Source organism: Mustelus asterias, chromosome 20 (genome assembly GCF_964213995.1).
Source record: "Mustelus asterias chromosome 20, sMusAst1.hap1.1, whole genome shotgun sequence".
Lineage (NCBI taxonomy): Eukaryota > Metazoa > Chordata > Chondrichthyes > Carcharhiniformes > Triakidae > Mustelus > Mustelus asterias.
Window position 1 is genome coordinate 59,998,356 of NC_135820.1, and position 25,324 is coordinate 60,023,679.

At 44.4% G+C, this 25,324-nt stretch overlaps 1 protein-coding gene across 2 annotated transcripts in view; it reads right to left on the reverse strand.

The window, feature by feature from the left end:
* The window catches only part of ptprt (protein tyrosine phosphatase receptor type T), a 999,403-nt gene that overhangs the window by 272,941 nt on the left and 701,138 nt on the right, over window positions 1-25,324 (reverse strand). For both annotated transcript variants that reach the window (XM_078236146.1, XM_078236147.1), the window contains exon 12: window positions 2,891-2,927. In XM_078236146.1, coding sequence (XP_078092272.1) covers window positions 2,891-2,927 — 37 coding nt within the window. The remainder of the gene's footprint in view (window positions 1-2,890; window positions 2,928-25,324) is intronic.

Below are 25,324 nucleotides of genomic sequence, written 5' to 3' on the forward strand. Positions count from 1 at the left end.
CTTCATGACACACGACAGCGCAGAGTCGTTGAGCAGAAACTGATAGCCAAGTTCTGCACACATGAGGATGGCCTCAACTGGGATCTTGGGTTCATGTCACACTATCTGTAACCCCTACAACTTACCTGAGCTTGCAAAATCTCACTAACTGTCCTGGCTGGAGACTATACACACCCCTTTAACCTGTGCTTAGCCCTCTCTCCACTCGCATTGTCTGTACCTTTAAGACTTGATTACCTGTAAAGATTCGCATTCCAACCATTATCTTGAAAATTGAGTTTGTGTCTATGTATGCCCTGTTTGTGATCACAGCTCCTCACTTACCTGATGAAGGAGCAGCGCTCCGCAAGCTTGTGCTACCAAATAAACCTGTTGGACTTTAGCCTGGTGTTGTGAGACTCTTTACTGTGCCTCACAGCACCAGGGACCTGGGTTCGATTCCCGGCTTGGGTCACTGTCTGTGTGGAGTCTGCACGTTCTCCCTGTGTCTGCGTGGGTTTCCTCCGGATGCTCTGGTTTCCTCCCACAGTCTGAAAGACGTTCTGGTTAGGGGCATTGACCATGCTAAATTCTCTCTCAGTGTACCCGAACAGGTGCCGGAGTGTGGCGACTAGGGGATCTTCACAGTAACTTCAGTGCAGTGTTAATGTAAGTCTACTTGTGACTTTTATCTACCTGTGTTCCCATTTTCAGGGATTTGTGGACCTGCACACCTTAAACCAAGAAGGAAACTGAATCTCATATTGAATAAACTCATGTATCTTGGATGGGGACATAGATGGGTTCTCAGTGGGGTAGGTGGGAGGCTGTGGACAACCACTGCAGCGAGAGAGGAGAATGATTAAAGATTTCAGCAAAGTCCTGAAGGCCAGGAGTTTGTATTTTGCTGAGGCCCTGAATTGAAAGGAATCAGGTCGGAATGTTTTGAGATCTGAGGAATTGCAGGAGAGACTTTTAAAAATTCTTTCATGGGATGTGGGCATCAGCGGCAAAGATAGCATTATGTTACCCATTCCTGATTGCCTTTGAGCTGAGTGGCTTGCTAGGTCGTTTTGGTGAGGTGATTTCCATCAGTGAATGCTCGGTACCTGAATAAACATTCGATTTGTGTGAAATTCTGGACGCACGTTTAGCTGGCCATAACATTAAATATCAAGAGGCATTCATATCACCCACATATACACAGTATCATTATTTGTTTCTCTAAAAATACAATTAAATTAATACATGTATTTTAGGATTTCCCGCTTGAGAGCTTTATGAAACCAAAGCACATATTAAGAAAACCCATTGAAATTAATGGAGGGCGAAGTATGCTGGAGAAGCTGATATCCACACTTATATCCCCAATGAAGCCCTGCTTGATTAATTTGAAAAGCCTACCCATTAGCAAATTTCAGAAGGCCTACATTATTTAGTCAGATTTGTCAGTCAGGTTTCCACTTCACTCATTGTGTAGGTAGTGACTCCTGTCGGATGCAGTCTCATCGACGCTCGTAGAATGCTGGAACTCAACCAACTTGCCTTTAATCGCCTATGAGCCTCGATGGGGTGAATGTTGGCAGGCTATTGAATCTGTGGGTGATACAGCGAATCTCAAACCCGCCCTCACACAATATTCACGGACACGCACTTTCCAGTAATGTCACTTGGCCTGGGGTTCTCCCCTTTCACAGTTCAGGGAGACTGAGGCCCAATTATATTGCTTCCACCATTGAGCTGGACGATCCTTGATCTCTTTGACTCACTACCATACCTTCCAGTGCATTTATCCACTGAGAGATCAGTGGAGCCCTACAGTTGTAGTTCAAAGTACTTCCTTCAACACAAAATATTTGCTAAATCTAGAAGAATACCAGTTACTTTGCAGATTCACATTTTAAAACAACAGTTTGCATAGAGTTGGAGAGGAATGAACATTTGTTGACTGGAGTAGATAATCACCTGCACTTGGGATGACAAGTATGTACGGTGTAGTTATCTGTATCCTACCTATTACCGTTAAGACAAAGGGAAAATTCCAGGTCAGCATGCATAAGAAAAAAAAGAAAAGAAGCAAGTCTACCAAGAAAAATATCCTTTGATAATATCTCACACCAAACCGCCCACCCCATGCTATAAAATAAAATGGAAGCCCCCAGAGAAATGAATAATTACTTCAGATTAAAGTTTTAATGATACCTCAGCCTCCAATTTTAATTTCAAATGAATAAATTATGATAGTTGGCGTGAATGCAAATACGGCTCTGTTACTTTGCCTTCAGTCTGCTTACTATAAAGTATCAATACCGTGTTCCATATCTAAAGAGAGACAAGTGACACTCACAAAACAGGCAAAATTTTAAATAGTCTGTGCAGTCGAAAAAGATAGCATGAAATAAATGGCCTGAGCATAGAAATGATAGCGGAAAATGATTGAATAAGTTCCTATTTGCTTTTCACTTCATTTAATGCAACTGGTATACGAATGAATCCTACAAAGTAAACAGGGCCAAATGTTTAGAAGTAAATAGTAGATTTCTGGATGCAGGCTTTTAAATTTCTAGACAATTACTGATGTTAAATCATGCACAAAACTGACAATACATTGACAGCAGCAATACAATGTAAAGCAAATAGTGTATATATTATATAAAATAATATAATATATGTATACATATATATATATATGTCCCATACATTCTGAAGTTAACAGGCAATGAAAGCATAAAATAAATTCATGCGGGATACAACCATGCCATGTTCGCAACCAGTTTAGTCAAGCACTGATTGAGAATTTCTCTCTCTGCATGTCCTGCAAGCATGGTTGGGAAGATGTTTTCTTGCTATGTGTGATGCTGGTTGTTGGACTTGAACAAGGCAAACAAAAAAAAGAACAAAATTCTCTTACCTTTTGTTGCCAGTCTTAAACAGCTGATTTTGGTCTCCTATGAGGAACGAGAAAAAGATGTCATTGTTTTACTAACGCAAGCAGCTTGATTGTAACTGATTTGATTTGATTTATTATTGTCACATGTATTAACATACAGTGAAAAGTATTGTTTCTTGCGCGCTATACAGACAAAGCATGCCATACATAGAGAAGGAAATGAGAGAGTGCAGAATGTAGTGTTACAGTCATAGCTAGGGTGTAGAGAAAGATCAACTTAATGCAAGTAAGTCCATTCAAAAGTCTGACAGCAGCAGGGAAGAAGCTGTTATTGACTCGGTTGGTACGTGATCTCAGACTTTTGTATCTTTTTCCCAAAGGAGGAAAGTGGAAGAGAGAATGTCTGGGGTGCGTGGGGTCCTTAATTATGCTGGCTGCTTTGCTGAGGCAGCAGGAAGTATAGACAGAGTCAATGGATGGGAGGCTGGTTTGCATGATGGATTGGGCTACATTCACGACCTTTTATAGTTCCTTGCGGTCTTGGCAGAGCAGGAGCCATACCAAGCTGTGATACAACAGAAAGAATGCTTTCTATGGTGCATCTGTAAAAGTTGGTGAGAGTCATAGCTGACATACCAAATTTCCTTAGTCTTCTGAGAAAGTAGAGGCGTTGGTGGGCTATCTTAACTATAGTGTCGGCATGAGGGGACCAGGGCAGGTTGTTGGTGATCTGGACACCTAAAAGCTTGAAGCTCTTGACCCTTTCTACTTCGTCCCCGTTGATGTAGATGGGAACATGTTCTCCTTTAGGGCGAGCTATAGCAACCCGGCATCACTGGCAATTTTGTAAATTAGACAGATGATTTGGACTTTGGAATTGAAAACACAATTTCTAAATTTGGGGGGTTGTCGATACTGAGGAAGACTGCAACAAACTACTGGAAGATATTCATTTACTTGCAGAATGGACAAATAAATGGCAATGATGTGTCACACGCTAGAAAGGCCATAAAGTCGGCAAATCAAGAACTTGGTTGGAATTTTCCCTAAAAAATTCTAAGTGTTGAATTTGTGTGAAAACTGGAGTAATTCACGCTGTTTTTTTCAGTAAGAGTTGAGAGCAGAATCTCCCACATTCTGTGCACTGCAGAGGCCACCAGTGTAAATATAATTAAAAATTAGGGGGCAGGGACTATCCCCGCTGGAGAGGCTGAAATCAGCACGCTGAGTGGGCCACTGCGCGTGCACCGATCTGTCAGTGCTGAGATCGGGCATGCGCAGTGGGCCTGCACTGATGGCCCCCCGATTGCTAGCCAACCCGAGTGCTGGCCAGCCCCGCGCTCCCCACAATGCCAGCTCTCCGCCACCTACCACGGCCCAATTGCTGGCCCCCGACCATTCATGGGTCAGCCCCGAACCCCCCTCCTGGCACGTCCCGATCTCCAGCCCCCCTGATTCCATACCCCCACAGTCCCGACCCCTGCCCCTGCAGTGCCAGCAGGCTGACCCCCCCCACCCCAGCCATCCCTGATTGCTGCCCTCCCTCCTTCCCCTACCAATCCTTATGTAGAGTGGCAGTGGGACCTCTCATTCGCACCGATTGTCCCTAGGTTCCGCCCCATCAGGCCCCGCCCCTCGGCCCCATCCCTTTGACACTGCCCCATGCCCGATTGCCAGTGTCAAGATGCCCCCTGGGCATGGGCACTTTGCCCCTTGGGCAGTGCCAGGGGACACAGGCTGGCACTGCCAGGGTGTCAACACCCAGTGGGGGGGGGGCACCACCCCCGCTGCCTGACCCTCTGGGGAGCCCCGATTGCCCCCCTTAACTTCAGCAGGGTTGGGCCGCTAGTTCCCCATTAGTGGGGAGCTGCTTTATGCTCCGCTGGAATGAACCACTCTGGTCGGGGATTGGGGGGGGAGATGCTAGCGGACCCAGAGACTTCAGTCCTGGGCCCGCTAATCACATTTAAATTATATGCAAATGACCATTTAAATGTTCTTTGCGTCTCCCCACCAATTTCTGGCATGGATCCTGATGTCGCCAGAAATCCGGCACTGAGAAGCAAGCGGCGTGCAAATGCACGCGCGGACCCCACGAATCGGCCAGCGCGAGAATCTCTCGGCCTGCTGCGCTAAATTAGTGCAGTGGGATGGAAGAATCGTGGCCCTTATCTTTAATCCGAGAGGAATAGAATTGAAAAATAGGGCAATTAAGCTAAACCGGTATTGAAACTTGTTTGGACCACAATGAGTGTGCTGTTCTGGTTGCCATATTATAAAAAAGATATGGAGGACTGGAGAGAGTGCGAACAAGATTTACAAAAATGATACCAGAATTTGGATTATCCAGGATTTAAAGTCACATCTAAGCCAGACTAGGTAAGGATGGCAGTTTTCCTCCCCTAACGGACATTGGTGACCCAAATGGGTTCTTACGACAATCATTTCAGTTAGACTTTCAATTCCAGATGGCTACTGAATTCAAATTTCATCATCTGCCATGGTGGGATTTGAACCCGGGTCTCCAGAGCATTACCTTGGGTGTCTTGATTACTTGCCCAGCGGCAATAGAACTGCGGAACTGCCTCCCCACTGCTCTCCCAGGGTAGTTGAAGTGAATAGTGTAGATGCATTTCGGGGGAAACTAGATAAGCGTATGAAAGAGAGGGGACCAGAGGATTAAAATGATGGAGTTAGTTAAGAAAAGCTGGGAAGAGGCTTGAATGGAGCATAAACAACGATCTGGACTGTTTGGGCCGAATGGCCTGTTTCTGTGCAGTATGTCTTATGTATGTAATCCTTTGTATGGTAGATCAACTGATTTTAACCTTGGTGTCGGCTAATACACTTGGATCTCTGTGAGTTCTTGATGTGACCGGACAGAACCGTATGGAATAGCGTGTGATAATTTCAGATTTTGTCTTTTTTCACTCTTATTCTTTTGGAAGCTCCTCATCAATGATTGTACCATCAGCCTCCTGCAATGTATTTTAGTGGAAATATTGCTAATCCACATCCTTCGAATTTCTTTCGGTGACTTTCAATAATTAAGGTGAAGTATTCAGCCTGGATTTTTATTTTAGTGCCATTCACTCAGAATTGACAAAACTAGTGCACAGAAGTGAGGAATTTCAAGTACAATCTTTAGCAGTAGTTTAAAGGACACAATGCTGGCTCTGCCCACAAAACTGGCCACAGCCCCAATTCCAATTAATCACCATGGCAAGCTTTCCCCTGCAGTGCTCATTTGAGGGCTTTTGAGATTGTTCTTAAAATAAAACCGTTTTTTTGGATGCAGAATTGCCAAAAGCCACCTTTTCAAAGCTTTTAAATGTTAAAGAGTACTCAATTCACAAAACAACTGACTACACTGCGTACCAATGAAACTGGTAAATGGTTGTATGCATTTTTTTTAAAGAAGTGATTTCCAGTTACTTAAAAAAATCAAGTTACTCGAAGGTGGTGGACGCGTGGGTTACCTTGAGGTGCTCCGGTTTCCTCCCACAGTCCAAAGATGTGCGGGTTAAGTGAATTGGCCATGCAAAATTGCCCCTTCGTGTTAGGGGGACTAGCCAGGGTAAATGTATGGGGTTGTGAAGATAGGACCTGGGTGGGACTGTGGTCGGTGCAGACTTGATGGGCTGAATGGCCTCCTTCTGCATTGTAGGGATTTTATGATTTCTATGATGACAGGCTTATTAAAATGCTCATTCTCGGTGTCTTCAAAAATGACTTAATTCTACAATTACATATCTCAAGGAGTACTTCTTAATGCTGAAAAGAAACAGTTACAATCTGAATTAAAAGCAAAAGTACTGCGGATGCTGGAATCAACACATGGAAGGCAACTGGCCCGGATGGGGTACCCGGACGTGCACTCAGATCCTGCGCGGATCAGCTGATGGAAGTTATTCACAGACATCTTCAACCTTTCTTCACAATAATCTGAGGTCCCTATCTGCTTCAAGAAGATGACCATCATCCCGGTACCTAAGAAAAACCAAGCAGCGTGCCTCAATGACTATCGGCCGGTGGCTCTGACATCCATCATTATGAAGTGCTTCGAAAGGCTAGTCATGGCACGAATCAATTCCCGCCTCCCGGACTGCCTGGACCCACTACAGTTTGCCTATCGCCGCAACAGGTCCACAGCAGATGCCATTTCCCTGGCCCTGCGCTCAGCCCTGGAACACCCAGATAACAAGGATACCTATATCAGACTCCTATTTATTGAATCCAGCTCAGCCTTCAACACCATTATTCCCACAAAACTCATCTCCAAACTCCGTGGCCTGGGCCTCGGCACCTCCCCTCTGCAACTGAATCCTGAACTTCCTAACTCACAGACCACAATCAGTAAGGATAGGCAACAACACCTCCTCCACGATCATCCTCAACACAAGGCTGTGTTCTCAGCCCCTTACTATGCTCCTTATACTCCTATGACTGTGCGGCCAAATTCCCCTCCAATTCGATTTTCAAGTTTGCTGACGACACCACCATAGTGAGTCAGATCTCAAACAATGACGATACAGAGTACAGGAATGAGATAGAGAATCTGGTGAACTGGTGCGGCAACAATAATCTCTCCCTCAATGTCAACAAAACGAAGCAGATTGTCATCGACTTCAGGAAGCGTAAAGGAGAACATGCCCCTGTCTACATCAATGGGGACGAAGTAGAAAGGGTCGAGAACTTCAAGTTTTTAGGTGTCCAGATCACCAACAACCTGTCCTGGTCCCCCCATGCTGACACTATAGTTAAGAAAGTCCACCAATGCCTCTACTTTCTCAGAAGACTAAGGAAATTTGGCCTGTCAGCTATGACTCTCACCAACTTTTACAGATGCACCATAGAAAGCATTCTTTCTGGTTGTATCACAGCTTGGTATGGCTCCTGCTCTGCCCAAGACCGCAAGGTTGTGAATTTAGCCCAATCCATCACGCAAACCAGCCTCCCATCCATTGACACTGTCTACACTTCCCGCTGCCTCGGCAAAGCAGCCAGCATAATTAAGGACCCCACGCACCCCGGACATTCTCTCTTCCACCTTTTTCCTTCAGGAAAACGATACAAAAGTCTTAGGTCATGTACCAACCGACTCAAGAACAGCTTCTTTCCCACTGCTGTCAGACTTTTGAATGGACCTACCTTGCATTAAGTTGATCTTTCTCTACACCTGAGGTATGACTGTAACACTACATTCTGCACTCTCTCGTTTCCTTCTCTATGAACGGTATGTTTTGTCTGTATAGCGCGCAAGAAACAATACTTTTCACTGTATGTTAATACATGTGACAATAATAAATCAAATCAAATCAAATCAAGAACTGAAAATGCTGATCAGACAGCATCTGTGGAGAGAGGAGAGAGCCAACGTTTCGAGTCTGGATGACCCTTCGTCATTCTTAAACCCTGCTGGTCCATCAAAGATTCTGCATTCAGTGATCTGCAACTGAGTCTGGATAAAATCTTGAGCTTAAAATTCAATTTGTGAAACAAAGACAATTTGCGACCCCATTGCTAATCGCACCCAAAGTGGACACTCTACCCCAAGTGTCAAGCTTAATATCGCCTAATGGGGCAGCACGGTGGCACAGTCATTAGCACTGCTGCCTCACAGTGCCAGGGACCCAGGTTCAATTCCGGCCTCGGGTCACTGTCTGTGTGGAGTCTGCATGTTCTCCCCGTGTCTGTGTGGGTTTGCTCCGGGTGCTCCGGTTTCCTCCCACACTCCAAAGATGTGTGGGTTAGGTTGATTGACCATGCTAAATTGACCCTAGTGTCAGGGGGATTAGCAGGATAAATGTACAGGTCACGGGAATAGGGTCTGGGTGGGATTGTGGTCGGTACAGACCTGATGGGCCGAATGACCTCCTTCTGTTCTGTAGGGATTCTATCTGATTTATCTTGTCTTTATACACCTTCTTCCCACTGATCTTTGATCCAGGTCTCTAAGTTGAAAATTCTGCCAATATATTAAATACATTTTAACCCCCATTATTAGCATTGCAAGTGAGGTACTGTGTTGCAGAAGTGAAGATCCCTCAATATGCGTCAGCCATAATCTCTGAGAAGCATTCAAGTGTGACAGATTTTTCTTGATTTCCCACACCAGTCATCTCTGTGCGGCATCTTTGAGTGAGACTGACAATGTAGTTTAATTTGTGCCCATTTATATCCAGGGTCACACTAGGAACTGAATTAAAAATTCATGAGTGTCGGGATTCTGAAAGGTGACTTGAGAGATTTTCATTCCATCAATCTCGTCTGAATTGAAACTGTTGTTATCAAAAGTGAAACCTATTTATGATATAACGCCACGAGCAAAGATAAGTAATGTGAAATTTACATTGAGCACTTCTGGCTTTTGAATTTTTACTGAACAGCAGATGTCGCTTATTTAGGAGTCAGCATATCCAAGTGTTACCCGAGATTCAGCAGAAGACCATGGGGTATAGTGCAATATAGGCAACATATATACGGGCTCAACTGGGCAGAAAACATCCCCATCAGTTGATCAAGGTGCCAATCACGACATCAACATAGGAAGATATGATGTAGCTTTTCCAAGCTGCCCTACTCAATAGACTCCTAAAACAGGGTTACGACCTCTTCAATATGCTAATTAGGAGCGTAACACCCATTGAAAGATGGTGGTATAGTGGTTAGCACAGCTGCCCCACAGCGCCAGGGACCCGGGTTCGATTCCCGGCTTGGGTCACTGTCTGTGTGGAGTCTGCACCTTCTCCCTGTGTCTGTGTGGGTTTCCTCCGGGTGCTCCGGTTTCCTCTCACAGTCTGAGAGACGTGCTGGTTAGGTGCATGAGCCATTAAAATTCTCCTTCAGTGTAACCGAACACTCGTCAGAGTGTGGCGACTCTGGGATTTTCACAGTAACTTCATTGCAGTGTTAATGTCAGCCTACCTGTGACACTAATAAAAATAAACTTTACAAATCAAGTCGCCAATAAGACAGGCATTCTCAGAAATCTTCAGCGGCTCACAGAGCTACCAACAGGACCTGTTCCAGGAATAACCAGCTCAGGAAAGAGAAAAAGTCTGCTTAGTGCGGGAAGAGAATTGGAATGGAAATCGGGAAGGTTGAAGCTAATTGAAGTACTGTTGCCCCCCACGTTGATCGTGATCAGTCCACCCAGGGCAAGCCAGTGTCTCTGGAGACACAGACCTCTAGCTTGGGACTGTTGACTCCTTTCTAGAAAAACAGCAACACTAGATAGATGTGAAAATGAAATGATTCTACATGATGCAGGCTAATGAATTGCTTGCAAATGATGTACTCAGGCAGTAATGAAAAACTCAGAGCTACCAACAGAAGGTAGGTTTACTGGTCTCTTTTTTAATCAGTGGAGCCAGGATGAGCAGAAGTGCTTCCACTGACTTCACATTCCTTATGATTGTGGCCCGCTCCCCCCTCCAGCTGCTCTCATTACCCGCTTTACGGGATGTTGAGAAATTAGCCTTTCCTTTTACACAATGACCACTTTGAAGCACTGAAACAATCATTGTTAGAATCATTTTACGATACTAGAGAGACAGCTACCCCAGAGATAGATGCTTCACAGAGAGATATGGGAGCACGCATACCACAAAAAAAGGCAAACTGATTGCACTTGCTTCAAAATCTGTGTCTGTAACTACTCCAACATTAACTCGCCTGTTTGGAATCATGTGTTTTTCAAATCTATCTATTTGGCAATGGATCTGTGGTAGAGACAGACCACAAGCCACTGGGGGTGATTTGACTAAAACCATTGCAAGATTGCGATGTCTCTGGTTGAAGATTCAAGGTGACAACTGTGAGAATAGGTACAAGCCAGGTAACCTGACAGTCGCATCTGATGCATTTAGCAGATTGTATAACCCAGTAAAAACAGAAGATGAATCATTGAATCGACAAGCTGAATTCATTGGCATTGAAGTTGGAGATGTTCTCCAAATGGATCCGATTTGTTTTGTGCGATCCATATGCCAGCAACTACAAGAAGAAATGGTGAAAGATTCTGCACTACACTACACTTCAGAAAACCACTGCTGATAGCTTGATTAAATTCAGTATGCCCACAACACATTTTGACCTCATTGGGACGAGTTAGGCATTTCTTTGGTTGTCATTTTTGAAGGCAGGCAGGCCATCATACCAGAACCTTTGTGACGTGATATTCTTCAAAAACTTCCTCACTCACACATGTGCAAAGATTAGATGGGAAAACTTGTAATTGAGACAGTTTATTGGCCTTGTATGAACAATTACATTGAAGTCGTCATAAAGAAGGGCGAGGCAGGTCAAGAGCATATGCCAAGTCAGCACAAAAAATACCTCATTCCATATGAAGTTCCTACCCATCGCATCCAATCCTTTTCATGCCCACGGCACTGACTTCATTGTCACCATCGATTACTTTACCAAGTGCCCCTTTATTCAACAATTTCAGAATACATTAAGAACAACTGCTTTGCATACTCTAAGTGCTATTTTCAGTTTATTTGGTGTGCCAAGAGAGATTATTATGGAAAACAGTCTGCAATTTAGTGGTAAGCCATTTCAAGATATGTGTGAGAAGTGGAATATAGATCACACTACTTCTTCTCCTCATTACTCTAGGTGTAATAGCCTAGCTGAACACGTGATTTGCATGGTGAAATCCCTATTTCTCAAATGTGGATAGACGAGGCAAGATCGATACATTGCAACATTACATCTGCAAGGACACATTTCAAGTGCAGCTAATTCATCATTGGCAGAGTTCATATTTGGCATCTACCAATCTACCTATACTAACCCATTCTGAGAAAGTAGAGAACAATTTGTAAAACTGCAAGAGAAGATGAGCAATGTGCACAATAAAAATGCAGGTGCAGAATTGCCAGTTTCCAGGATCCCTCAAAAGGTATTTGGCAACAAGCTGAGTTTACAAGGGTTTGTTCAGTGTTAAGGTCCTGTGAGGTCATTACACAAAAAGGAGAGACAAATCAGATCCATTCCAGCTCCTCAGTCACCATGCAGTCCTATTGCATCAAGGACAAGATCCCAAATGCAATCAGGAACAATATCCAAAGTGACAACCCCACAGATCACTGTGATCACGGAAAGAAACCTCCAGGTAAGGTTACCATTACTAAGATCTGAGTGCACCAACAGATTTCCTTTATGCTTTAGAGAGTCATAGACTCTTCAGTTCTGTACACTTGCGTGATAGTAATGAAACATGAACATTTATTGCAAATGGTCATATGTCTTTGGAATGGGAGAAAATGGCCAGAATTCTCCGGCCATTCACGCTGATGGGATTCTCCGGTCCTGCCAACAGCGCACCCCTGTCCGCGGGTTTCCTACCCGCGTGGGGTGATGTTAATGGAAATTCCCATTGACAGCAGTGGGATCAGAGAATCCCGCCGCTAGCAAATAATGTGCCAACTCTTGTCGGTAGGAAACATGTGGCTGGGAGGCCAGAGAATCTCACCTAATATCTCTAAAAATAAAGAGAGATGTTGTAATATGCTTTTAAGTGATTGCAGCATGAGGGCATGAGAAGAAAGTTTTAGTTTCACTTTTACCTTCAGCGAGCACACAGCTCTGCAATTCTTGATATCTTCAAGTTTATACCCGTATACATCTGTTTTCATGTGCCCAGTCTCAATAAACGAACCTCTTAGGAGTGATTGGTGCTTTTATATTATTATAAGACGCACTAAATATTAAAGCTTCTTAAGTGGCCCTTAAGTGACTCTATAAAGGGCCTCAATGGCCTCCAGGCAGTTCGGTTGTTCACAAGCCATTCTGACCAGGACTTACTCAGAGTGGGGTGGGAAAGTCGCGGGATCTCTACCCTGCACCTTCCCACCCAATCACACATCCCCCCCCCCCCCCTCCCCCTTCAACTCTCCAACTCCGGGAAGGATTGGGGGGGGCGGGGAGGGTGTATTAAATTCTGCACTGTGATTTAATTGTCTGCCTTTAAATTTAATATACACAATTTACTGCTCATAGTGTGTGTCTTTTACAATGGAGAGACAGATTGCTTTGTTGAACACTTGCACTTAGTCTTGTGAGTCAGACCATAAGCTTCTGGTCACTTGCCATTGGAAATCCCTATCTCACTATTTTTCTGACCTATCTACCCTTGGCCTCTGACACTTTTCTAATGAAATTTAGCCGAACTTTGAAAAACAGCAGACACCTGAACTTTCGATTGGGCAGTTCACAGCCTTCCGGACTCAACACTGTTCAACTGATGTGGCTGCTGATAATAGTTTTGCCATGACCATTTACACCCCCCTCCCCAGATTAATCTTTTGTTTCCTTACTTGTCCCATTACACCTTTTGCTTTACCCCAGTATCCATTTTATCATTCAATCACTCCTGCATTCCATTCTATCACAGGTCTTCCCCTTTATTCCATCTGCTGACTCCCTACCATTCCTCATCACCCTCTCTCGCCACCTTTATACTTGTTTACAACCCTTTGCATCCCTAACATTCTCCAGTTCAGATGAATGACCATCAACCTGCAACACTAGGCGGAATTTTCCAAGTCCCACCCACCATGGGAATCGTAGCGGGCGGGACAGGACCATGCAAAGATCGGTTGACCTCGGGTGGGATTTTCCAGCATTAGGGTGAGCGTGGCCAGAAAATCCCACCCATAGACTGTTTCAGTCTCCACTCTTGCCTGACCAACCAAGTATTTCATTCATTTTCTGTTTTTATTTCAGATTTCATGGGTGGCACAGTGGTTAGCACTGCTGCCTCACAGCGCCAGGGACCCGGGTTCGATTCCCGGCTTGGGTCACTGTCTGTGTGGAGTTTGCATGTTCTCCCCGTGACGGCGTGGGTTTCCACCGGGTGCTCCGGACTCCTCCCCCAGTCCGAAATGCTGTTTGGGTGCATTGGCCATGCTAAATTCTCCCTCAGCGTACCCGAACAGGCGCTAGAGTGTGGCGACGAGGGGACTTTCACAGTAACTTCATTGCAGTGTTAAAGTAAGCCTACCTGTGACACTAATCAATAAACTTAAAACAAAAATGTAAGATTTCCAATGCTCGCAGCACATTGCTTTTGTGGAAACTTCAGATGTTTCGAATATTTACATGCCAAAATAATTATGCTTGAAACGCTGACTTTAAGTAACACATTCATGTAAACTGAGCTAAATTGGAGTTTCTGCAACGTGCTGCCATCAGTTAATTAGTGTTGATAGAAATTGTTAAACCTTGAGGAAATAATGAGCATAATGTATAATTCTTTGCTAATTTTGTAATCATTTGCTGGAGAGAGAAAATTAATATAAAGGAAGAAAATGAAAAAAGAGGGAAAATAGAATTCAGTTCATTCAGAAGACCCACACCATCTGTTTTTTTTTCAGAATCTTATACACATCCACCCTGTCCAACTGAAAGTGACTCAAATGAATCTGTAATTATGAGCTATCAAAGGTGACTTTCGCACACTGCACGACACAGGATTAAGTTAGGCCTTTAATTGTTTAATTATTGTTACATATGCACCATTGTCCCACCTGTTTGGTTATTTTACAACTTGCACTGTCCAAATTAAGTGATTAAAATTATATACTGGCAGCTCTGCACCCTAATCGTTCCATGCTCTTCCGAAACTGAGAGGGTTTGAAAATCGTTCAGCCTCGGACAAAACACTTTATCCTCCTTTGTCTTGTGATGTCATTTAATGTAACACACTTCTGTTCAGGAGATGTACCTATCTTGTATTTTTTTGAAGACATGGCATTCACAACTAGAATTTAATTGTGCAGGATGAAAACCCAATTTTGTTGAAACATAGGATGTACTTGTATTTAACTTCACAAGTTGCAGCAATTCATTTGAAGGCTAAATGATGGATTCTGCTCTGCAAATGCTCAAATACTTACCAGGGATGTTAAAAAAAAACTGATTGCAGTTGCACAAAAGCAAGCAGTTTAACTCAATAGTGACAATTTTCAGAGATAATGGGAAGGCATTGTGTAAACTTTGAAAGCTGCCTCAATGATATTATTATTCTTCCTCTTTGTTATAGTTGATTTTTCATGTTTTGAAGCACTGGGGCGAGGGGTCATCAAAATACCTGTAAGCAGCTATGCTGCTAATCTAACTGCCAGCTTTCTCAACAAGCTGTGTGATTTCCATTTTAACCAGTTATTTACACTCGGCGGTGACGTAGTGGTATTGTCGCTGGACCAGAAACCCAGGATAATACTCTGGACATCTGGGTTCAAATCCCGCCTTGGCAGATGGTGACATTTCAATTCAATAAAAATCTGGAATTAAAAGTATAATGATGACCATTGCCGATTTTCATAAAAAACCATCAGGTTCACCAAAGTCCTTTAGGGGAGGAAATCTGTCATCCTTACCTGGTCTGGCTTCCACGTGACTCCAGACCCACGGCAATGTGGTTGACTTTTAAAATGCCTTCTGGGATGGGCAATAAATGCTGGCCCAGTCAATGACACTCACATCTCATGAATGAATATAAAATAAAATCCACTTTGTCAGCTTGAATTTTGGATGCAGTGTATAGTAAAGTTCGAATGGGCACCATGCAATTCTTCAAGCAATTACGCTCTTCCTGGTCTGGGGAATAATCATGCTCACTCCCCAAAGGAAGGACACCATCCTCGCAACTGGACTCACGCTTCTTGAGCTGATAAGGCTTCATTTAATCTGAAGCATTCTCATTCCGCCATCCATGCTGCATTATATGTTTAGTCTTCGACGACAGTGGGTTTCTATTAGTCCAGTACTTAATTTGCTATGTTGTTACAGTCCAGAAAGTTTAAAGCCATTACAATCTCTTGTGAGGCTAGAGGTGGTGGCTTGATTTTGGGTAACGGGTGATGAATTAAGGCATCTACATTGGCTATACGAGCCACTGGTTGATGTTGGAAGGTATATTCTACAAGAACAGTGTCCATTGCTGTCTTCTAGCAGAAGTAATTGGTGAAATCACTTTGTCCTCCTTGAAAAGCCATAAAAGTGGCTTATGGTCGGTGATGACTGTAAAATGCCTCCCGCAAATTTATGGATGAGCTTCTTGATTCTGAAGGCCTTTTTTTTTTATCCGAGAGTATCCCCTTTCTGAATCTGCCAGGCTTCTTGATCCATATCCGATGGGTCTCTCGGACATGTCATCCATTGTGCGGGATAACACAGCTCTAACCCATTATGCTGATGCATCACATGTAAGCACTATCTTCTTAGAGGGATTGAAATGCACTCATGAACATGTTGATTGAAGTGTCTGCTTAAATTGGCTAAAAGCCTCTTTCTGTGCTGTTTTCCAACACTATCTCTGGTGCTTCTTTCACAGTGCAACAATGCCAGTAATGTAGATAGATTTGGGAGAAACCGCCCACAACAGTTTTCCATCCCAGGGAACTTTCTGAGTTCTGACATGTTCCTAGGGGCTGGTCCTCTTTAATCGCTCTCACTTTGTCCTCCAGTGGGTGTAACCCCTGAGCATCCACCCGATAACCAAGAAAAGCCATCTCACCCACTTGGAAGGTGCACTTTCCTCTTTTTAGGTGTACCCCTGCCTTTTGGAATCTATTCAAAATTTCATCCAAATTTTCCAAATGTTCCTCCTTGGTGGACCTGCCATTAGGATGTCATCCAAATAGACAACTCTGGGCAAACCCTGCAGCAAACTCTCCATAGTTCGTTGAAAGATGGCGCAAGCTGACGAAACCCCAAACAGTGGACATATACATTGATACAGACCTTTATGTGTATTTATGGTGACATAAACTCTTGATGTGTCGTCTAGTCCTAATGGTTGGTAAGCATGGCTTATGTCCAATTTGGCATATGTCAGACCTCCAGCCAACTTCGCATACAGATACTCTATTTTGGGATGAGTAACCTATCCAGTTTCACAGCTTGGTTTACCATCAGCTTGGCAGTCCCGGCAGATATGGATGGTCTTGTCTGGTTTAACTACTGGCACAATGGATGCTGCCCTCTCTGCAACTTGTATGGGCTTGATGATGCCCAAGTTTTCCAGTAATTTTAGCTCTGTCTCTATCTTCTAAAAAATCTCACAGTGGTTTCCGGATCCACATGGATTTTTGTTTGCAATCCTTTGATCTTCCCTAATTCCTCCTCCTCTCAGTATTTACTAGTTTACTTTACGCAGGCACTCTTCTTTTACCTTAACAAACTTCAGCCAATTCAATGTAATCTCCTGAAGCCAATCATGCTCCATTAAACTCGGTCCTTGGCCTGGCCACCATCAACGATAGTTGAGCAGACCGCTGTCTTTAACTCTCAGGGACTGTAGCTGTTCCTTCTATCTTTATGGCCTCGCTGGTATACATTGCTAATCCAGCTGCAATGTTCATCAACTTCAGTGATTGAACTCCTTCTTTGAGATACTGGTAGGTCTGCTCGCTCACAACAGTTGTTGATGCCCCTGTCTACATCCATTTCCAGTGGTCAACCATTCACTGTCAACACAACTATGATGGGGGCTACCATGCCCACTTCCACATTAGAAATCATAGAAATCATAGCAACCCTACAATGCAGAAGGAGGCCATTCAGCCCTTCGAGTCTGCACCGACCACAATCCCACCCAGGCCCTACCCCCACATATTTACCCGCTAATCCCTCTAACCTCTGCATCTCAGGACTCTAAGGGGCAATTTTTAACCTTGGCCAATCAACCTAACCCGCACATCTTTGGACAGTGGGAGGAAACCGGAGCACCCGGAGGAAACCCACGTAGACACGAGGAGAATGTGCAAACTCCACACAGACAGTGACCCAAGCCGGGAATTGAACCCAGGTCCCTGGAGCTGTGAAGCAGCAGTGCTAACCACTGCGCTACTGTGCCGCCCCATTGTTTAGTGACATAACATTTCACTCCCCCCCGGACAATCTTCCATACTATGCTCTGAGGCTGGATTAGTTACTCTGTTTGCACTGGACTGACCCAGTTTGTTTTTGCACTTGTGCCTCAAATGACCTTTTCTTCCACACCCAAAACACTCTGGTTCTTGAAATCTACGCACTTCTGAGGAATGGCTTCCCCAATATCGAAAGCAATCTATTCCAGTGCTGCTTAAATCTTCAGTATTTAATGATTCTTCCAACTTCTGCATTTAACTCACTGCGTAAGCTTGATCCCACACCCTCACTTCTGGTGCCAATATTACTTGTTCTTTCCCACCCTAACTGGTGGACCTCGATGCTTTGTTCTTTGCAATTCCTGGGCGTCTTTCTTGGCGCTCTCTATTGCTGTCACTTTTTCAGTGCCTTCTTAAATGTTAACTCAACTCAGCCAACAGTTTCCTCTGTTTTGCTGCATTGCTTACACTGCAAACCAATCGATCCCTTAGTATGTCGTCCAAAGCTGGCCCAAAATCGCAATCCTCCACTAATTGCTTTAGCTTTGCTACAAACGATGCAATGGTCTCCCCCTCAGGGCCCTCCCTGCGGAGTGAAACTTACACCATTGCAGTGTTGATGAGGCTTTAGTGCAGTAATGCCCCTTTGCTATCTCAACAAGCTCTGTAAATGTCTTTGCGTTGGTAGCACCCGGGGACATTAAACTTCGGATCAAGTTACACATCTGTATCTCACATGCGGTGCATAATATAACTTTCTTCCTATCCACCCCCTCTATTCCATGAGCTTGGAAAAAATATTCCAAACGTTCCACATATTGTACCCAGTCGTCCGTCAAAGGCTTCTCACTTCCCAAAGAGAGGCATGCCTGGTTTTCCTCTTTTTCAGGCTTGAATCGATACGATTCATTCTGCACTTTTGCAACAATGTTCTCTTTGAATTTCTCACTGCAAATGGAGTCGCTTTGATTTTCCTCTTCACCAATGTAGCAATTGTAAGGATTATCGGTAAGTATAATGGACCATAATGGTTTATTTACTCACACATGCATACACACAGCACTTCCACAACATTCGCACTTCCAGCTCCAGGAGTCAATCCGGCTGCAAAGGCCTAGGCTCTGCCCTGTGATCCTCGCACTCATTCCCCATTGGGTGATTGGGTCACAAGATCCACCCGATGTCCGCCCCTTAGCTACTACACAATGCAACATGTACGGAAATAAAAACCTACGTAGACACCTATCTGTTTTGTAGGTTAAAAAATATATTTGCAACAATTCATGAAGAAGGTAGCATGGGTGCAGTGCGTTCTCTGTTGAATAAGAAACAGAGAAAGACAAAAGCAAAACACTGCGGATACTGGAATCTGAAACAGAAAATGCTGGAAAATCTCTGTAGGTCTGACAGCATCTGTGGAGAGAGAATAGAGCCAATCTTTGAGTGAGGATGATCCTTCGTCAGAGCTGAGAAACGGTACGCTCATTACGGATGCAATATTTGCACTGTGTTCGGAGCAGTTACGATTAACTTGCCTGCATCATTTTCAGGATTTAGATTTTTATGGTGATTTAAAAGTGTCAAAGAGGCTGCAGCTAACCAGTTTGGTTCTATGGGAAATCATTCGACTTGAATGACGAACCGACCAACAGTCAGCAGATTCCCGGCAACCAGTCAGCCCTGGGTCAGAGGTGTTTTGTGGAACTACCCCCCCCCCCCCCGCCGCCCATGCGAATGCTCCTCCTGGCCCCATAAAACTCTTCCAAAAAAAGACCATAGGTCTTTTCTGAGCTGCCTCCCGTGTACCTGTTAAGCACCACTGGCCCCTCACTGCCAGGACAAAGTGGGACCATTATGTGTTTTGTATCCTCTGCCGATATCACCATGAAAATCACAGTTGTGAATTTGCAGTTGGTGTGTGACGTCGAATTGCAGATTTTAGCGATTTAACAGTGTATGATTTGGACAGGGATTCTATTTAAAGACCTGCCTGGAAATTGAATCAAAATATCCTCAGCAGATTTTCCTCAGCTGGTTGCCATTTCTCAGGTGAAAGTAGCGGCTGGTGGTTAGAAATCCAAAAGAAAACCCGAGCGTGTCAAAAATGGTCAGGCGGCATTTTAAAAAGAAACAAATATTTAGGTTAATGCCACTCTGAAACGACATTAAAGAAGTCACACGAATCCGCACTGTGGTGATCCTATCTTTCTCTTTCAGCGATTGACTTCCTTGCTGTGCAAGTGTGGCATTTTCTATTTTTATGCATTGTTCGTCTGAAATGGATGGGACAAAAGATCTGTTCATGGAACCAAGTTGGAACTTCATTTGATCAGGACTGTGAACTTATGTACGATTTGATGGTGGAGTTGTAAGTTAGGTAAGCTAAGAGGAGTCTGATTGTCCTCCTTTTCGATTGCGTTTAAGCAGTTACAAAGAAATGACTGTGTTATATCATGAAACGCACTCTCCATGCAGCAGTAATGAGCCTAACTACGTGCACTAACCTATCATGTTCTCTGTTCTTTTTCCTGCACAGTTTGCAAGCTGAGTGCTTTTAGCAACTGCCTCATCATCGCATTCAGCCTCACCACCACCAAGCACACAATCTCCCAGAACAAAAATAAAACTTTGAAGGGTTTTAGTACTTTAGAATAAAGGTGAGTTATGCCTTATGGGCGCATAAGGGTAGCAGCGATGCTATTCACTAGGTTGATTCCGGAGTTGAGAGGGTTGGCTAATGAGGAGAGACTGAGTAGATTGGGGCTATACTCATTGGAATTCAGAAGAATGAGGGGAGATCTTATAGAAACATATAGGATTATGAAGGGAATAGATAAGATAGAAGCAGGAAGGTTATTCCCACTGGCGGGTAAAACCAGAACTAGGGGTCATGGCCTCAAAATAAGGGGGAGCAGATTTAGGACTGAGCTGAGGAGGAACTTCTTCACACAAAGGGTTGTGAATCTGTGGAATTCCCTGCCCAGTGAAGCAGTTGAGGCTACCTCATTGAATGTTTTTAAGGCAAGGATAGATACATTTTTGAACAGTAAAGGAATTAAGGGTTATGGTGAGCGGGCGGGTAAGTGGAGCTGAGTCCACACAAAGATCAGCCATGATCTTACTGAATGGCGGAGCAGGCTCGAAGGGCCAGATGGCCTACTCCTGCTCCTAGTTCTTATGTTGCCTCAAGAATAGTCCTCCATTGCTGAGTGAAGGCATTCCATTGCCGTGGCGCCTTTACAAATGGCAGGAGGGACCAGGATTCAGAAGTCCCATCACCATTTCTGCTAGCAGAGGAGAGGGGAAAGGGCGTGATTCTCACAGGCGGGAAACAGGAACTCGGCAGGGCTGTTTGAACTCAACGCTGATTTCAAACACACCCATTTTGGCTTGTCCAAGAACCTTATCTCACAGTGTGGGAGTCACAAATTGTTGGGCTCAACATAAATGCTCTTGAAGCGTGGATAAGGTCAATATAATTGTCTTGATCTGAAGTTTTTGTTACATGTCCCGTTCTTGCTGCTTTAAAAAAAAAACTGGTTGAAAACATCAGTGAGAATTAGAATAAAATAAACCCCCTGCTGGAGTGCTTTGATTGACAGGCATAGGTTAGGATACAAAGCAGCATCTGATCATACAGTTTCAATAAAGCTCTTTGTTGACATGTGCGCAAGGGCGATCATTATGTCATTATGAATGCTTGGCAGGAATTTCAAAAGCTACAATTAACTCAGCAGGGGTTTCTGAGTTCACAGTTTGATTGACAGCTAAGAGGTGATATGTTTGACGTGGGATCTGAATAAGAGTTTGCCTTATAAGAGATTAACCACTATTTTTTTATTCATTCGTGGGTAATAGGCGTCACTGGCTGGCCAGCACTTAGTGTCCATCCCTAGTTGCCCTTGAGAAGGTGGTGGTGAGCTGCCTTCTTGAATCGCTGCATTGCATGTGCTGTAGGTTGATCCACAATGTCGTTAGGGAGGGAATTCCAGGATTTTGACTTGAGGAGATTTAAAGGCCTTGAATGGAACTTACGAATAGTTTTTTTTCCCATGATTAAACTTATAGGAGAGAAAGGGGTATTAGATCATTAGAAATGTACTTTTTTCATCTCCACGTGGTTCCATCGGTCTGACCATGGTGGGTGCTGGGCAAGTGGCTTTGGCAGTAGAACAGAGAGTTTGTGGGGCCAAGGGGACAGGGCGATGGGAGCTGAGGTGTGGAACAACTTCTAACATAATTGGAAACAAGTCCCAAAGAACCAAGGCAGGCCATGCTGACTCTGGACTTGGTTGCTGGATGAAGCCTGGAAGAATCAACCTCTTGCTTGCTGACTCCATTTACAAGGAGAGGCTCTGAAGCCCCGTGGTTCCTGTGCGTCATTTTTAACATTAAAATTGTTACTACTTGGCTAATTAATTAACCTAATTATGACTATCCCAACATGGGCAGCATGGTAGCACAGTGGTTAGCACTGCTGCCTCACAGCACCAGGGACCTGGGTTCAATTCCCGGTTTGGGTCACTGTCTGTGCGGAGTTTGCACGTTCTCCGCGTGTCTGCATGGGTTTCCTCCGGGTGCTCCGGTTTCCTCACACAGTCCGAAAGACGTGCTGGTTAGATGCATTGGCCATGCTAAATTCTCCCTCAGTGTACCCAAACAGGCGCCAGAGTGTGGCAACTGGGGGATTTTCACAGTAACTTCATTGCAGTGTTAATGTAAGCCTTATTTGTGACACTAATAAATAAACATTAAACTTAATGTTCAGGCAGGATATCCTCCTGCTATGTTGGTCACGTGGGGGGATATCAACCTTAAGATGTCGGGCTGACCCCCTGATGTCTTCCATTCCGATATTCTACATCCCCCCCGTTTCTGAAGCAACGGGGCTCGGAAAATTCAGTCCATTATTTCAGCAGTGCAAAGAGAAGCGTGATGCGGATCAGTTAAAATGCCGCGAATATGTTTCTGATCGAAGATTATTGCTGGCAACTACGGGTCATGATCACTTCCAGCTGGCAGTTTCCTGTTGAAAGCATTGTAGCTAATTAAAGGGTTTATAAATAAATCGATGTACTCAGCAAGTTCTCGATGCACCGGTAGGTGTCAGTATCTAAAATCAATATCTAATCATGAGAAGCTCTTCCTTCCATCAAAAGCAATATTCAAAATGATTTTTAAATTCTATTAACCGCAGCCCTTCTGTCTTGAAGAATCAGCCTTTCCACTGACACACCGGATAAGCATTTCTTTCAGGTAAGTTCCACTGTGGGCCTGTGGTCCATATTGAGACTTCAACCTTTGTGGAGGAGGAATTATTCTCTTCCTCTTTTTTTTGCTGCACAAAACAGTTCAACAAATGAATACATTTTCTCGAGCATCAATCTAAATAGGTGGGCTTAGTTTTAACAACTGACCCAAAAGATTATAGGCTGAGCTTTCCCTCACGGCACTAAGTCCTGCGGCAGGTGCAGGAACAAGACGTTTTTTAAAAAGAATTGATTTTATGGGATGTCAGTTTTGTCGGCTCGGAAAGCATTTATTGCCCATCCTTAATTGCCCTTGAAGAATAGAATCCCTACAGTGCTGAAGGAGGCTATTCTAGAGCAACAATCGCTGCAGAATAGCACACTGCACACTTGATACAACTGTTATCTTCCAAAGCATGGGGAGTAACTAAGTGTGTGGTCTTGTAAGTATTGCACGCTCGAAGCAATAACTAACCTGCATTTGCACAGCACGTTATCACATGTGTAGGACTTTCCAAAATGCTATCCCAATAGTGCAACTGTCATTATTAACTCAACGCATGATCAGCCAATTTTCACATAGTAAGATCCCACAGTAAGAAGTCTCACAACACCAGGTTAAAGTCCAATAGGGTTGTTTGGAATTATGAGGTTTTGGAGCGCTGCTCCTTCATCGCCTGAGGAGTCTGCATGTCAGATGATGAAGGAGCGGCGCTCCGAAAGCTCATGATTCCAAATAAACCTGTTGGACTTTAACCTGGTGTTGTGAGATTTCTTACTGTGCCCACCCCAGTCCAACGCCGGCATCTCCACATCACAGATCCCACAAACAGCAAAAAAATGAAATAAAAACAAATGTAAATTTACAAAACATCATCTATGTCCTCAAGGCATCCCAAAGTACTTCATGGCCAATGCTGTTATAATGTGGAGAAACTTGGTAGCTTATTGGCAGACACAAGGTTCTACTAATTGCAATCGGATCAGTATTAATGCAGGGTTGGAAATTTTTTTTTTGGTGATCTTTGCTGAGGAAAGAATGTTGGCCAAGACAATGCAAAATCATGTTGCTCACTGAATGGTTTCACCAGGTCAATCTAAATGGGTGGACTTAGTTTAACAACCCTCCCAAAAGATTATGGGCAGAGTTGTCCCTCAAGGAACTAAATCCTGTGGCAGGGGCGGGAACAGGAGGTTTTCATTTTATGGGATGTACGCTAAGAGAGCACTATTGTCCATCCCTAGTTGCCCTTGAGAAGGTGATGGTGGGCTGCCTTCTTGAACTGCTGCGGTCCCTGTGATATCGGTATACCTGGTCATTTCCACTCCATCTGACAAAGGAGCAGCGCTCCGAAAGCTAATGGTATTTGCTACCAAATAAACCTGTTGGACTTTAACCTGGTGTTGTTAAAACTCTTACTATATAGGTATACCCACAGCACTGTTCAGGAGGGAATTCCAGAATTTTGACACAGGGACAGTGAAGGAACGACAATATATTTCCAAGTCAGGATGGTGAGTGACTTGGACGGGAATTTCCAGATGGTGGTGTTCCCACATGTCTGTTGCCCTTATCCTTCTAGACGGTAGAGGTCGTGGGTTTGGAAGGTGCTGCCTAAGGAGCCTTGATGAGTTCCCACATTGGGTCTTGTACACGCTGCTGTCACTACGCCATTGGTGGAGGGAATGGATGTTCCCCTCGGAATCGCTTCCGACCTCCCCTCCCTCACCATTTAACCCTCATCCATCAGCTTCCATCCCATCCAGGTTAATGCTGAAGTCCCCTTCCCTGCGGAAAATCCCACCCCTGTAACCGTGTATATGGCTCCCCACCCCCCTCCCCACAAATCCCTGTCAGCTTCTGCATTCCTTCCGACAACCTTTGGAGCTTCTTCACCCAACATTGTCTCACTCTCATCCACCCAACCAACTGCCCCCTTTAACCATCACAAGCCCCTCCCATTGCCTGTACCCTCAGAATGCCCCACGTGGAATCCACCATTGGCCTCGCTGACCCCTCCATCTGAATTCCTTTTCCCTCAGTAGCACACCCCATCCCATTTCACACCTTTGCACAAACCTTCATATCCCTTCACACCTGCACAAGCCCACCCCCACCTTCAACTAAACAAGACCATTCCCCCTCCCACTTCATTCCAAGAGCCACCATTGAATCAACTTTTCCCCTACCACCCCTGAATTCCCTGCCTTCCTCTCGGCCTAACCACTTGTCCTATCTCGTCATTCTTCTCCTTCCTTTCTTCCCTCCCTCCCCCCATCAGGGCATACCCTCGCCAGCCTCCTGCAGCTTTCCGCCTGCA